The sequence below is a fragment of the Seriola lalandi genome, unplaced genomic scaffold, assembly GCF_002814215.2.
Source record: "Seriola lalandi dorsalis isolate HSWRI2012SDOR001 ecotype SW California unplaced genomic scaffold, Sedor1 jcf7180002054606, whole genome shotgun sequence".
NCBI classification, from domain to species: domain Eukaryota; kingdom Metazoa; phylum Chordata; class Actinopteri; order Carangiformes; family Carangidae; genus Seriola; species Seriola lalandi.
In genome coordinates, this window is record NW_019525159.1 from 2324230 (window position 1) to 2341183 (window position 16954).

Consider the following 16954-nt stretch of genomic DNA (forward strand, 5'->3'; position numbering starts at 1 on the left):
CGACGCACTGCAAGACCGCAGCTGTACACCCCGACACTCAGCCAGGACGGCCTTATACCTCCCGGTGTTGACCCTGGTGTTCTCCACCCATCCCTCCTTCTCCCCTGACTTTCAGCGGGACCCTAATCATAACATTTAATATCCCAGTCCAACCGCTGTTGAAATTGTTTGGTCACAGTGGATCAATTTGGATAAAGACTACTGCGCTTTCTCTTGGCCTCGCTCACAGGCCTCTGTTGCTGAGAGCGCGGACCCCTGAGGCCTGTTGAAGAGCAGTTAAAACAATCATCATGGCTCCTGTCTGCTGCAAGTGCACAGCTGCAGTCCCACACACAATAAAGTCTGAACGCTGAGATCATCCAATATGGCTGCCAGGTATTCTAAGTGACTGACACATGATTTCCGAAATGTCTTCGTGTACAAGCAAAGGTTGAGTTCAATACAGTAAGAATATTTAAGTAGAAAACTACTCAAGCAAAACAGTAATTCCTCTCCAATTCAGCTATGTAAATGTGTGGTCATCTTTTCTATACAACAAAATCTGAAGAGAAACAGAGAAAAGCTCAAGAGGGAAACAAGTTCCAAGCAAACACAAGCTGTGTCGCAATCCCACACTACATTGTCAAAAAAGTCATTGTACACAGGCTACGAAAAACTGTTGATTTTTGCACAAAACAAATTGGCAGACTGAACGAAGCTGCAAAAAATTTAAATAAATTGTTGATGGTGGTAAGATAGCTCCAGGAACATCTTAGAAAACAAAACATATGTATTAAATCTTTGGAACAACATTTTTCTTTGTCTGTGTTGAAAGGACAATAACACTGTAGTCATCTGTGTCCCAGTCCCATACCGCACACTAATTCTAAGCAGGTTTTGTGTCTGTAGTTATTTCAAAAAAAGGAAGAATGCATAATTTTTTTGTGTCCCGTTGATGTGCACTGTTGTCCCACAATGCAAAAGAAAAAAACAAAATAATTATTAAGTTTTGGGAAAACATTTTTTTCTTTGTCTTCTTGTGTGCCAGTGGGATTCTCTAGCCACAGTTTGACTGATATCTGAGGGCGCTGACACTGCATAATTTCTTGTTGGTATAAAGTGTATGCGTTGATTTCTTTTACAGCAAAAAAAAAAAAGGTTTACTTTGAAGATTAGTATATTGCATGGATTGCAGTTAACATGTTGTAAAATTTGTATATTATACATACTGTTAAAATTTAGTGTAGAATTGTGACACAGCTCAAAACTATCCTCCATATTACCAGGAGGATGAAAAAAATACTCAAATTGAGAGAAATAATACTGGCAATTAGCTACTTTCTAACTTAACATAAAACGTTATTTCATAAAAGCCTTAAATCATATTCACAAACTTTCGGTCCAAGTATCACTAACTCTTATTTGTCAACCATATTTTGATGACAGCTCAGCCTCCACACTGGATTTCTTCAGCACAGCTTTCTACCACGGCCAGCCTGTCCAGCTAAATCTGTCCGAAGCGGTACAGTGGCAGGCAGGCGGGTATACCGCAGCCCACCCTGCCACTCCAGGCGTCCCCCTCGCTGTCCAACAACAGCAAGGGCTGGAGAGAGCCAGGTGGTTACAGTAAAAGGGAGTGAACAGCAGAGGGGCTTTGCAGATGAGGGTTGGAAATTAAAAAAAAATAAATAAAAGTGCTATCCACTGTTTACTTTTCATTTTTACCTTCTTGGTACACTGCCTAACCGTATTGACTAGCTCAGAAATGACCATGTCCACACATTTGGTGCAAGGCTCTTTAATCTTCCCAATCTGCCTTTTCACAATGGTCTCAAAGGCCATGTCCGGGGTGAAGAGGCCAGTTCTGCCCAGCAGAGAGAGAACCAACCACAGGGCCAAAAATAAAAAGAGGAGGATGGTGGAGAGAAAGAAAAAAAAGAAGAAGGGAGAAGAGTTGGGTAAAGAAGAAAGTGTTAATTAATAATTAACCCTCCATTTTTGAGCTTTTCCCCAAACATAAACAGATACAAATTAGACAGAGAGAGGGAAAGGGGATGGAACTATGAAAACAGTTAGAAAGCGACAGATATAAGTTATCTCTACTTACTTCTCTAATTCCCGTAGCAAATATCCACTAATTTTCCCTCAAACGTTGAGAGTGAGTTTGTTACTGTGGACCAGTTGGTGAATTATTCAATGGGAGGATAATTCAAATTAATAAGAATTACTGTTTTGTGAAAGACTTATTGGTACAACTGCATGACTGGTACAAGTAGCCAGCATACCATTGGAAAAAAAATGTTGCTCCATTTTAATCCATTAAGTTACACATTAAACTAACCTAAACATGGTTTAAACCGACTACAAACAAACTTTTAAATAAAATGAATGTGTGTTCAAGCAGAGCCTCCCTTTTTCCTTTTAATACATTTCTATCACCAAATTCAATATCTTTGGGATTAAAGGATGGATGCAACAGCGACTCGGTATCAGAAATTGACAAGATAGTCTGTGCCAGACTGGGCTAGCTGGTTAGCATGTTAGCAAGTTCAGTAGAAGAAAAGAAGAAATAAACGCAAAACAAGTTGGTTGCTTTCAACTGCTGAAGACAGCTTTTGGCAAGTAAAGGAACAAAGTTTGATGCTGAACTCACAGCGCTTCTTCTAGACTGGTAAGTAAGCAGCTGTTAATGCTAATGATAGCTACGTAGCAATAGCAAAATTTACAAATAGCTCCTTTAAAGGCAACTCCTTTGAACTCTCAGTTCAAACTCAACATAATAAACCTTTGGCAACTTTGGAAGTGTGCACTGTAATAATAATAATAATATGAATGTCCCATCCAAAAATCCAGCACAAGTCTGAATTTATATTGATCTACCTTGTATGATCCTGGCAATCAAAGAGCTGATATTTTACTAACCAGCTTGTGACTGACTGGTAAAATAATTGAGGAAACACTTATTCTGAACTCACTGAGTCCAGATATTGTACTTTATATAGTTACAGTACTTTTTAGTCAAATGTTAACTCTTATATATTAAAGGGTATATTTAAAAAAAAAAGTGAATAAAAGGTAAGTTCAGCAACCAAAAGTGCAGGATTTCACCAACCAGAGAGACAAACAAAAGGAGAAAAAATGTACATTAAAAGGCCAGAAAAATAATGCCACCAGTAGACACCTATCTAATCGCAAATTTCCTCTGTCTAAGTGCACTGATGCCATCAGTATTCAACAGAGCACTCGAGCCAAGTGTAGAGGCCTTGGTGATTAGATAGGCAATGACAGTTAGACGCAGCAGAGGTGACTGATATGAAGAGACAGAGGAAGGTGGCGTAAAGAGGAAGGATAGGAAAGACGAAGGGGAGAGATGGAGGGCAGACGTGCCTGATGCCGTGAATGTTCTTGATGGCGTAGCTGATCTCCTTGCGGAGCTCCTTCTCATCGAACTCCATCTGAAAAAAAAAAAAAATACAGACAACAGGGAGGATTAAATATCCACGCTCTTTCTCTCACAGATTCATAGATCAGATTGATTCCTCCATTCTTTTTTTTTCTCTACAGATGTCCAAATGCCATGTCAGCTCATAAAATGCCCAACTTTCCAAAATGTAAAAATTATATGAAAGCAGACTAAACATTTAAGCCCTTTCTTGTGAATTTCTGGATAATTTAACTTCTTCAACATCTAAAAATGATTCAAATAAAACAGATGTGGGAAAAAAAAAAATATATTTTTTTGGCTGACCTGCATAATCCCACAGGCACATGCAACCAGTGATATGGGTCACAAGCAGACTTTATTTTGAGCTGAAAATGTCAGGAACCACCAGGTTTCTTAAATGTCTCTGCTGCTTTTATTTTGAAAACATTAATCATGCTTTTCCCCCCAACAGATTTGACTCATATTGAGCCTAACACGCTGTAACATTTGAAACAGATTGGCTATATTCTTACAAAATCTGTTTTTAATTCAAAGTATATTACTTTTATTTACGACAATGCACCATTATTTTTCATATTTTCTTTGAAGCATGTATTAAAAACACATAAAACATAATGATGAACTGACTTCTAATGCATCTGGCAGATACTGGGGTTTTCTGTGTCATGAGCCAAGCTTCTGGTTATAGGAAGCAACCTGCTTTGTCTTCTCGGTGGGAAACGGACTGGGCATTTTTTTCTGCAGTCTCAGTCATAGACAGAAAGTTTTATATCCTCAGAGGGAGGGTGAGAGAGGACAAAGGAGAGGGATGGATGAAAGGAGGGAGAGGAAGGAAGGGAAGGGCAACGGCTGGCTGAGAGAGAAAATGAAAAAGGGATCAAATATGTAAACCAGGGGTGGGGTGAGGTAAAAGGCTTTGAGAGACAGAGGCTGGAGAAGGTGGATGACAGGTTCTGGGTAAAGATAATGTGAACAGAAAGGATATGGGGGGGGGGTGAAACAAGGTTGTGTGCGGTGATGGAGTAAGAGACTCAGTGAAGAACATGAGGTGAGGGGAGAGAGAAAGTAGACACAGGATTGAGAGATGTAGCTGTTGGACTGGAGAGGGAGGGACGAGGAATGTTTGTGTCAGAAAAACCAGAATGAGACCCCTGAGGGAGGACTCCTCTGCTTCTGAGGCTGGGAAAGGACTGTGAGGAGGGAGCGACTTAGGGATGTAAAAAAAACAAAACATTTTTTCTTTCTTCATTATTTTTGATGCTGCAATACAAAGAATTTTCCTTCTATCATTTTCTGATTTGGAGATTTTCTCGCTTGTTATCAGCTGCTTCGTGCATGTACGCATCACTACATTTTTATGTACCTATTATTTGCGTATTCTTTAGGAATATGGCGTTTAGAAAAACTTCACTGAACTGAATTGAGACAGAGCAAGTAAACAACACTCCAGCCCTGTGAGAAGCTAACCAGGGCTTTTTGTCTTTATAGTTCTGGTATGAAGCGGAGCAAGAACTTTGTTGTTGGTTTTCTGTTGAAGCAAATTTAATTTCATAAAGCTGTTTATTTATTCTAAGCATTGGCATAGTCAGTCTGAAGGCTGATTGCATGTCTGTACTGTTTATTTCCCATCCATGGTCTAAATCTTGTTAAGCGGTCTCACACACTGTTATCTTTTATTTTTGACTTTTTTATGTTCTTCAGCCAAATACAACAAACAAAGGAGCGTTTCTTGTTGCTGTCAGGAGGTCACCATCATAGTGTGTGGAACGTGTGCGGGTACGCAGACCCCCAATTATAGTGTGAAGAGAAGCGTGTCCGTGACCTTGCAGCTCCCTTTATCCTTTTTTTTGCAAACTGAGTATTGCTGAGTGATCTTTTGTGATCATGAGACATCAAAATCTAATCTATGGTTTTCCTGATTATATTAATTTCAGTGGGGGATAATAAAACAATTAAACAAAATCACACGCATAAACACAAAATCTGGCATACACACACCTTGACCAGTTCAAAGGGGAAGCGTTCATGGAAGATGCGATTGATCCTGGCACCACCTGACAGCTCCGCCGTGTCAATCTGGTCCCCAGAGCCCTCTATACACTTCTCAAAATCCACAGAGAACTGCTGCACCATCCTGCAGGAAGGCAGATTCACAGATATCAATAAATCCATTAATTTGCTTCTATCCAACCGCCTGTGTATTTACTCACTGGAGCAGAGCCTTGGTCTTGCGAGACGGATCGTCAGGTCTGAAGTTCTTGTACTCCTCCACCTCCTTCTCTATGGAGAGGAGCTGACTCTGCAGCTTGGCTCGCAGACCCGGCAGGGTGTCCCGGATGTGGTTGGTCAGTTGCTGCGCAGGTCAAAGGTCAGAGTTAGACAGAATTAGTTAGAATTAAACCTGGTGTTGCAAGGTAAAAAACAGGATCTATGAATGGATGTACTACAGACACTTTGTCTTTATTGCTCTTTTACACACCTGATTGAGGATTTTCTGGAGGTAGGGAGTGCCCATACGGTCTGCCAGGTGTCTATACGCAGGATGAGAGAGGAAGAACTTCCTCTCAGCAGCCATGGCAGCATTAATGTCCTTCTTTCCATCTATGTCCTTCTGGCTCCTGTTCACCACACCGATGTAACCTGGACACAGCAGACGAGAGTCCCACGGACATTTAAAACACAGTCTGGACCATAGTGAGATTTGCAGAAAAACCCAGATCCAACTCTTTTTTTTATTATCACTTCCTGGAATTTCAGAGAGCACCCTAGACTCAATGCTAGGTGGCAGTAATTTGACTGGGAGATAGCATAGTGTTATCTTAAAGCAAACTGGGATTGTGGTAGACTTTTATTTGCTACGTAATGAACTGAGTTCGAACGGCCAAAGCCAGAATGAAAAGCCCCTCCGGTAGTCGACCACTTATAAAAAAGTGTTTAGTAATGTTTAGCAGTGTAAAACCACATTTTAAGAGACATGACATTGAAGAAGAGAATATAGATGAAGGATGAGTGGAGGTGAGGAATGCAGGAAATAAGAAGGTATTGCATGAATAAATGTCTGTATGTGTGTGTCCAAGTTTCTTTCAAACAGACAGAGAAAAAACAAAAAGGAGAAACAACCCAGCAGAGTTCAGGTCACATGGATCCCATTTCACCTCCAGTTAAGTTTTCTCATGCATCACTCAGTTAAAGGCTGTTTCATGCTCTATAACTAATGCAACTGAGAGCCAGCAGCCTTGTAAATGTGAACACATCCATGGCATTATACAGAGAGAGACGGGGAGAAGAAGAAGAAGAAGAAGAGGGGGGGGGGGGGACACATAGAAAAAACAAAGGACATGGAAAATATTCAGAAGCACATGCCTGGGTCCTAACCAAGTGCAAATGGAAAAGAAAAGCACCACATCAGCACATTGCAATAAAGGGCAGGCCGCAAGATACATGCAAGCTCTTTTCCAAGACAGTGTTTTTCTCTTTGCCCCCTAAACTGCTTTTCCTTTCCAACTCCTCTTCTCTTCTACCTTTCTGCATCTCTTCTGATTTTTCACTCAGTAATGTTTTATTATACCCTCCCTCCCTCCCTCCCTTTTTTTTTTTCAGTGTTTGGAGACCTGAACAGCTTTGAGTACGACTCCCTTATTACCACAAGAGGGAAACAGTGTGTCACTGCAGATAGAAAAGCGGCAGTGTCTGTGTGAGTGAGTGAGTGTGTGAGTGTGTGAATGTGTGTGCTCACCTCTCCTGAGTGGAAGCAGCTTATTCTCCAGGATGTCTTTAGCATCTGTCCCTTCGTCCATCAGGTCCAACTTGGTGATCACACCAATGGTCCTCATACCTACAAGCAGACACACACACACACGCCAAAATGATTCATTAACGGCACAGACTAATCCTGAAAACTGAGGTGAAAACCAAACTCATACACTAAGAGTGTATTATCATAGATATTATTTTATTGATATTTGTGTCTGAGCAGCATTTTCATGTTAATGCTGCAAATTTGATCTTCTTTATGTAATTTTTGGTAATTTCATCTGTAAAAAGACATATTTTATACGGTGATCATATATTTTGGATGCAAAATACCTGAGAAGTAATAAGTAACCATCAAATAACTGAAGTGGGGTAAAAAAAAAAGTACATTTCCCTCTGCAATATGGTGGAGTAGAAGTATAATGTAACTTACCCTGAGGGTCGACCTCTTTGGCAATCTTTAAAGCGTCAGAGTTGGCCAGATCAGAGTTGGCCGGGGAGACGGCCAGCATCAGACAGTTGTCCTTGGTGACAAACTGCATCAGCATTTCTCTGATTTGGGACTCGATGTCTGCAGGTTGGTCGCCCACCGGCACCTTGGTCATGCCTGGCAGGTCCACCAGGGTGAGGTTCAGCACTGTGAGGAGAAAAAAGAACATGAGAACTAAGAGAAAGCTAATCAAACTGAGAGCTTCTTCAGATGCATTGCTGCCAAATGAGAGGCTTGGATGTACAGAATTTACAAACTGGAAAAAAAGTGTGTGCTATCGAAGAGATTGTGTAGATTTTACTCTATACTGTTAAGATGCAACTATAAAACAAGATGAAGCCTCACCATGAGGGGAATAGACACGCAGGTTGATGGGAACAGGGGAGATGCCCTTGTTGGCCCCAGTGATGCGGTCAGTCTCTGCCTCAATCTCCTGCCGGACCTCATCAAAATCTATGAACTTTTTGCCCTTACAGTGGAGAAACTCTGCATACTCTGAAAGAGGCAGTGAAAGGAAACACATTCATGAAAGTAAAATTGCAGGAAAAAATGAAGATTAGATTAGATGATTTAATGCAAATGCACACTACAATTGTGTTGCAGCAAACCACCAGTCTCCCTATTACCACAAAACACTCAAAACCAATGCAAAATTGAGAGTAGAAGAGTGGAGGAATGTTTAAACTCCGTCTGTCTCTGTCTTTTCCTTCTCTTGAGGCTGTTATGTCATTCACATTTCAAATAAAACAACATGACAGGAGAAAGAAAAAGGGGGGACGGTTATTTCTGTGGGACCAAGAAGGACAGAATAAAGGATGTATGTAGCTCTGAAGCTAAGAAGATTGAAGACAAAGGTCTAATAGCAATAAACCACAGCTGGACTGCAATTCGTTTAAGGGCCACTAGAGGCTGGCTTCAACCAAACTCCCACAGAATTTAAGGGAACAGAAAAACCACCTCTCATAATATTAAGGCTTTCAAGGTGTCAAGCTAAAATACAAGCTTCAAAATATCACTTCAACATCCTCTGGGTGACCTCACAGACACGTTTATGTACATATTCCATGGTTAGTTGACAGCTCCTGGAGCTGCATCAGCTCACAGACAATAAACCTGTGGCAGCAAGCTGCAAATCACCCTCAGATATTAAATGTCAGGAACCAGACAAATGATGAAACCTCTCGTAAGAAGGGTGAAACATCTTTAAGACCACACAGTAAGATCAGTTTTCACTTAACACTACTACATATTCCATGACCTGGAAGACAAGATGTTTTTTACCTGTGGGACAATTCATCAGCTGCAGAACCAAAGGACGACGAGTCACAATGCCAGAACCACGAGGAAGGAAATCCCTGTAACACAACAGACACACAACAAGGACAGTGGTCAACTAAAAACAATGTGCAGGGACTAAAACAGAAATTAAAGAAATAACTATATATATTATATCAAGTGTACAGTTACTAAAAACAAATAAAGCTAGTGAAGAAACTAGGAACAGAAACATTCCCAATGTGAATCTTCAAACAATAAAAGAACAAGAATCAGCAATTATGAATCAGAATCCTGAGCCTTTGTGAAGATTTCAGTATTATTCCCTCTGCGCTGGGAGCAAGTGTGAATGTGTGTGTTTGTGTGCGTGTTTGTGTTTGTGTTTCCTCACACAACAGCTGTGGTCTCACCAGGCTAAATTTTTATTTCATTTACTGCAGTGCCATTTCTACAGGAATCATCTGTGCGTCTGTAGCCAGTACAATAGGAAAATGAAAAATGGTTAAAAATTCTGACAAAAAATATTACTAAAAAAATTGTATTAATGTCTGAACACCTTTTTTTCAAGTGATATATTGCTATTATATCTTGAAACAGGCCTACAAAATACAGTGAAGATGAGATTATTGAAAAATGTCCATCACACCTTTAAGTAGCTTGTTTAAGTAGCTCACACAACACACACTCAATACACTGGAGAAATCTGAAAATATTGCTTGAAAAATGGCTGTAAATGATTATCAACATATATATTATTAAAAAAATTACAAAGTAAGTTTCCTATTGACTTATCAAATAATCGCTGATCATTGCAGCAGCTCTATATTGAAATTTAAAATATGAATGTTTGGTTGTACATGAAAAAGGAACATTTGTCTAAATGTAGACATCATACTGATATTACATTCATACAGATAGTCTTTTATCTTTTCTCGTCTGTATATTGAAAAATCATTAATAAAACAATACACTATCAGTGTTGTTACAATTCACTATCAGTAAGAAGTGTGACTGTATTTCACAGTGAATGACAATATGCACCATATAGAACTTTACAGTAAAATAAAAGTTAATAAAAAAGGTAAAATAGACAAGATAGACATTTTTTTTATCCGTTTACCGTTCATCCGTTTTGTTACTTTCAAACTGTCATTTAATGATTGTCATTAAAAAGAGAGTTCGCTTTTCATCAGCAGCAGCAAGATGGAAAATCACCAAACATTACAGCAGAACAGTTTCACAGCTCAGTGACACTAATGGTTCACAGACAAATAAAAAGTAAAAAACTATAAAACTGAGCTCCTGTGGCCGTTTGCTTGAGCTTCTTCTGCAGTGTCTCCTTCTAAATGTCTGATGTCTGAAGATTCCTGAAGCACTTTGTATCTTGTAATTTCGGATATTCTCTCTTCTGTTTTCTTAGTTTTAGGATTTGTGTGTATGTGTCCGTGCAGAATAATGTGCTTCATATCTGTTATCAAATAAAATACCATCCTGGTGTGTATGAGGTGTGAAGCGTGTGTTTTGGAGAGGCATGTGTTTGTACAAATGACCCCCTTCCAACCTGTCTTTTGTGCTTCCTTATGCACAAGTCGCTGATTTCTTTGGGGTGTGTTCAGCTGCTTATGCAACATCAGCATCAGATCAGAGTGCGCTCCTCGCCCAGCTGATGCGACACTTCTCACTTCTCTACGGGTCGAGCATTTTTGCGTTCTTTACAGCTCGGTGACAGAATTTTAATTAAAGCAGGGAGATGCGGAACTGCAAAAATGTTTTCATAAATATTTGGTTTTCAGTAATAAATGATAATATAAAGGTTTAAAATGTTTTTAAATTAAACAACGCAAGGATAAATTATCCACTATCTGATGAGAGAACTCGACAGTAATCAGCTGAACGACATGAATAAGAAATAGTGGAGGACTCTGTTTGAACCAGAAGCAAAGCCGGAGGCAGTTTGGAAACATGAGTCATGAGCTGAGAGTTAATCAGGGCTGAGCTGCTTCTGCTGAAAATCATGACCTAACAACGAAAAGCAATATCAGCAATTAGACTTTAAACAGGGGGATCATGTTTAACAACCACTGTTTCCCTACACTATAAACTAATAATATTGATTTAGTCTCTCTGAGTGTTGCACATTTGGGAGTTGCAGCAGTGAATATGTACATTCTGCTCTACTGCTTTAACGGACCAGTTCAACTTTATATTAGTTTGATACAAGGAATCAGATATACGGATTTTTAATTTTGAGAAAACAAGCACACTGGTATCTGCACTTGGATGGGAGGGGAAAAAGTCAGATCAGAGCCTCCTCACCCCACTTATGTTTTAACCTATAAACATTTTCATCTGTGTTATATTCTGAATTGCATTATAACCTGAGCCTATCAGTAGTAATTAGAAAAAACGGGAAACAAAATACCATCCCATCAATCAAAAACAACTAATTCATGAATGTGACACAAGATTATGAACTTGCATCAAAATAAACCTATCTGGAAAAATTGAATTGAGTGTTATAATCTCATAAAACTGTAGTTTTCTGAGTTCAGTCTTTCTTAATGCTTTTCCAACCTACAGTATGTCACTTAATGCAAAGGGGAGAACATGACAAACAGACTGTGTGAGTGTTGCCACAGGGGTGAAAATACATGTACTGTACATCATACTGCAGCTAATATTTGCTGATGACCAACACCTGCTTCTATGGATACAGCGGCGCATCATCTAACATGAAGCTACATTTGTGAGTGTTGTCTCCATGTTTGTTGTCATACAACATGCAGCCTGGTTCAACAAAGGAAACCCTGCTCTCTGCTGGCCTTTATGATTGTCTGTCCATCTGCTGGTCTACCTGCCTGCCTGCCAGTGTGTGACCACAAGTGTGTGTGTGTGTGTGTGTGTGTCTGTCCCTTTCTCCCGCTTGGACGGGTTTTTCAATGGGACAGATGGCCTTAACTGCAGGTCTTCCTCTCGATTCACTCCTCCTTCTCCTCCTCTTCCTTCCCTCAAATTTCCACCACAAGGAGAAGCCACAGACAGAATCACAATCACACATATCCTTGTTTTACTATATTTGCGGGGACCATCATTAACATAATGCATTCCATAGCCCCTTACCCTAACCTTAACATAAACCTAATTCTAACCCTAAAACACACAGAGAGAGAGAGAGAGAGAGAGAGAGAGAGAGAGAGAGAGAGAGAGAGAGACTCAGACACCTTCTTCCTCTGATTACTTGATTGATTAATTTTCCAAGTTTTTTTTGGGATATTGTAAATAGATTAAATATCCAAAAAAAATCAAGGTATCTCATCACATTGATGCCAAAATCAGAAGCAAAATACAATATTGCTGTAAAGTAATCCTGCTTATTGATCTGCAACCATGAAATGACCTATTACATCTAAGGATAGCCACAAACAATAGGGCAAAATCTCTGAAGGCTTGACAAATTTATATAATCTCATGATATATCATCATATCGCCCAAACCATATTAGATAGATTTATTGAATGATGAAAAGGGTTAAATTGTTGCTGTTAGAACTGAAAGTGCTTTTAGATGGACACTGACTGCTGAGAGCACTTATAGGTAACTGCTTGTAAAAGGTATCTTGATTTAACCTTTAAATTTCTCTTCAAGAGTCTGTCTTCCTGAGATATTCCTTAGATATGTGCCACCCTTCCTTTGCTCCTTTTCATTTCATTTCATTTCAGCCCTATCGTCTCTCTCTCTCTACTAGCTGCGGACTGTTGGTGCTTTTGGCAGTCACACGAGTGTGAGTCTTCCCTCCCCATGGGGGGGGGGCATCACTGCTGCAGAGTCACAGCTGATTAATAAGAATAATTTAATTGATTTTTTTTGTAGCATCTTGTTTCCGAACAAATCAGTTTCAGAAAAAATGATTTCATACCCTGTGTATATTTCATCAGAGGGCTCGACCTCATTTATAATGATGTTGAGAAACAGTTCAATTGACTTAAAAAAAAATAGAACAAACATTCAGCCAGTGATTCATTCATTCTCTGTAATCATACACATCAAGTGGGCGCCAGCTGCTGTGAAGTAGTGACTCATTGTTTCTTTGTTTAAAACTGTACACATTCAGTGGTGTACAAAAAAAACACACAACCCAGATGACATATTCACTCAAGCAGACTCCACAGTTTTCGTCAGTACACAAAAGCTTCACTTAGCAAAAAAATACATTTTCAAGCATTTTCATGTTTTTTATATCATGTATATTTTTCTTATCTTATGCTTATCTTCTGTATAAATGCTGCCAGAAGAAATTATAGTAGTATTTCTATTTTACAAATTCAATTGAATGTTTTATATCAGGTTATTTCCAGGAAAATAATAGCATTTTCAATTCTTTAGTGACAAAATTGCCCCGAGGGCCCCGCGGGTTTATGCTTTATAAATGTTTTACAATAGTTCCCTATCAGATATTGTACTTTTTCAAATAACCCAAACTCAACGTGCTCCTCTGCTGGTGTCTTCGTGTGCGTCACATCACTTCCGACACCCAGACACAGTCAGACACTGAGCCGTGTCTAATCCTGTTCTAATGCGTGCAGCAATAATAACAACCCTGACAGTCGTGAAGCAGCAAAGGCAGGCAATTTTCCTTTCCAGCATTGTTTGGGTCTTAGAAGGATGAGACTGCTTTTTGGTGATGAATAGTGCGTGCGCACACACACACACACACACACACACACACACAAATACATATGTTACTGTTAACCACAGAGCTAGATGGAGCCAATGGAATAGCTGGATAGTGGATGCCAGATTAGACCAGAGCCAATGGGAGAATATATTGTTGGTGAGCTGCACTCCAAACACAGATTAGTTGTAATCCTCTGTAGCAGTATCAGAACAAATGATGTCCTCTCTTCCTCTGTTTTTCACTGACTACTTTCTCACCCTTCCTGTACCATTTAACGGCAGATTAATGACAATAATCGTTAGTTGCTGCATCATCTGAGAAATACCTACTTACTGTATTTATTTCTTTAGCTATACATTTCTTTATCCATTTTGAAAGAACAGCTAATGTATTAATGATTGGAAAAACTGACAAAGATCAATTTGAACCAAGATAAAGCCAAGATAAATGATCAGTTACTATAAATTATTGTAAATTCTTATTCTGTTTTATTTAATTATATGCTTTTCAGTTGACAATTTTTTCACTATTCATGTTCAGATGACCTGCTGCTCTTAATTATGCAATGAACTGGATTTAAAAAAAACCTGAAGCGCACCAGCTGAACATTGGCCCTATAATAAGAAACAAATTCCTCTCCACAATTCTTGCTGGGAATTAACAATTAAATAGGACAATGGGGAAACTAAGGGACCTGTGCAAGAGCTCAAATTTATTTGAAAAAAAAAAATCCTTGAGAAATCTAATTACAGTTCACAAGTCCCAGAGAATCCAAGAAAAATATTCAGCACCTAAAAAAACCCCATCAGACATTATTTATGCTTGGTAGTATATCCATTTTCACTGCACAACCTGAAAACTATAGGTTCCATCAGTATTTATTTAAAAAAACATAATTTATCTTCCTCCAAACATCATCCTGTATAAGTCCCCTCTGTGTTTCTATTCCCTCCCTCCTTCTTACGGTTTTAATGGAGAAGAATAAATGGAGCTACAGTATACTGTCCTTGTCTTTCACATCAGTGAAGCTGCTGCTACTCTTCCGAATGCTTCCAGCCTTCGCTGTGTTATGTAATACATGAAACCAGCTATATATCATGAAGTAAATCTCAGTGTGGGGGTTGGAATCGTGATGGCAGCAAGGGGAGAGAAACGTCTGCGTTGTGTTTTTATGTTCCCGGGTTGTGTTATTGCCAGCAGCCTTCACTTGATAACAAAGTGTTTCAGCCGGGTGAGCTGCGCACCATGCAGCAATAACATCCTCCTGGGTTTTTAGAGCAATCCAGGAAAACAACCTTTCTGCTCATATCTCATTTTGCATGCTATCATCAGCTATAAAACTGATGTCATAATAATTCAAAATGCATTTAATATATTCCCAAAATCTAACCATTTCTGCTCCTGTTTCTATAATCCATCACTGTGACAATAAACTGAGGTACCAGTTAATCTTCTGTGATGATATGAATATTATACTGTGTTTTGGGAGAAGCAGATGCAGTGCTGATTTGGTTGTTTTTGAAAGAGCTGTCCATGGTGCTGAAACTAGCATCAGCAATGTTTCTGTAAACATTACCTATAATAATTGTGCTGTATACTGTGCTTAGCAGCACATTAAATGATTAATATGTTGCATGATGAATTCAACATGCTGATTTTCAGCTTTTTCTGAAACTCTTCTGTGTCTGGTGCCAGTTTTCTGCGACAGCCTTTCACACAGCATTATAACCTTACCTTTGTTTCTAGTGTCTGCTTATTCAAATCCATTCAATAAAACATTTTCTGCACAATTTAAGTATAAATATTTAAAAATCATTCTAAAACGGAAATGCCTCTGACCCATTTTCAGAGTCAGGGTGGTGGAGCACATTGGTAAACACTTTATGATTTAAACTTTGTGATATTACTATTATTATTGTGGAGACAGTACAGAACTGCAGATTCCCGAAAGACAACTAAAGATAAAAACAGGCATGAGTTTTAATTGAAAAGGAACCTCTTCATTTGGTCTATAAAATTTTAGGAAATATGGACAACAACAAAAAAAAAAAATCACAATTTCGCACAACCACAGTTTCCTAAAGCAACACATGACGTCTAAAAATGTCCATAATCCATATAAGATAAAGAAAAGCAGTGAATTCTTACATTTGAGAAACTGGAACTAGAGAATTTGTTGAATTGCTTTTGAGAATTTCTGCTTGAAGAATGCCAGTGATTGCCAAGTGATTTTGTAGATTGATTAATTGATTAATTAATGAATCATTTCAGGTCTAATGAAGACAGAATCCGCCACACACCGCTCATGCACTGCTGTGACTCCCACTTGGACCTTTGACTTTCTGAACAAATTACTTCTTTTTTTGCTGCAACTTTTAATTTGATGCATCTTTTCCTTTTCATTGTGACACCCTCTCAACTTCTCTGCCTCCTTCTAGGATAAAATGCCACACTCTGCGTGCAGTAATGTTAGATTTAGTCAGATATCCACATGTGACCAAACCTCCCTACCTCCACCTGAACTACTAACAGGTCTCACCCAACTGGAACTGCATGTGTTGGGCACTGAGACCAATGAAGCTCCCTGCTTTGTCTGTACTAATGAGACTCATGGGAAGAAAAATACAAACTGGTAGGAAGATGTGACGAACACAGATGGGAAACAAGTGTGGTGCTCGGATTCAGATCTGTGAAATGTCTTCTTTAATGTCAATTCACAGGCTGGTCAGTGGGACACAAGTAGAAGATGCAGGGCTGACACAGAGTGATGCTTGATGCTTGTATACACAGATCTATAACATGTATGGTTCTGAAAGTATAAGTGAAATCAACTGATGAGTCAATTAGCAAGAAACTAATCTGCAGTCATCAGTTTTCAAGCAAAAAGACCAAATGTTCACTGGTCTCTGCTTCTAATCTGAGTATTTGCTACTTTTTTCTGCTTCTGTAACATTGTAAATCGAACATCTTTGGATGTTGTTGACTGTTTTGAAGACATCAGGGGCTTTGAATGTGATGACATCAGTCCACAAACACAGCCAAATACATCCCACCTTGTCATAGTCACAGACAAGACAAAGGGTACCAATGAAAACAACTCAGTGTCTTGATCGCTAAAGGTAGTGATGACATACAGTGGCTATTATATCTCAGATGACCACATTTGCTGGATTCCTGTAATTTTAGTTTAACCTTGCTGCCTATAGTTGGACACTTTTACATTTTATGCCAATAAAGCACCGTCTGAGTTGAAGTTTAATTGAGAGACAGAAAAGGATGGGACACAAAGGTTGGACTGAGATGATAAACAGTAAATTGAACAGATAAGAACACAGTA

At 39.1% G+C, this 16954-nt stretch overlaps 1 protein-coding gene across 11 annotated transcripts in view; it reads right to left on the reverse strand.

The window, feature by feature from the left end:
• The window catches only part of dnm1a (dynamin 1a), a 53971-nt gene that overhangs the window by 33341 nt on the left and 3676 nt on the right, over positions 1-16954 (reverse strand). For all 11 annotated transcript variants that reach the window (XM_023419504.2, XM_023419506.2, XM_023419505.2 and 8 more), the window contains exons 2-10: positions 8949-9022; positions 8013-8162; positions 7611-7814; positions 7161-7259; positions 5904-6064; positions 5635-5777; positions 5423-5558; positions 3367-3434; positions 1705-1843 (exon numbers count right to left, since the gene is read on the reverse strand). In XM_023419504.2, the coding sequence (XP_023275272.1) occupies positions 1705-1843; positions 3367-3434; positions 5423-5558; positions 5635-5777; positions 5904-6064; positions 7161-7259; positions 7611-7814; positions 8013-8162; positions 8949-9022 (1174 nt within the window). The remainder of the gene's footprint in view (positions 1-1704; positions 1844-3366; positions 3435-5422; positions 5559-5634; positions 5778-5903; positions 6065-7160; positions 7260-7610; positions 7815-8012; positions 8163-8948; positions 9023-16954) is intronic.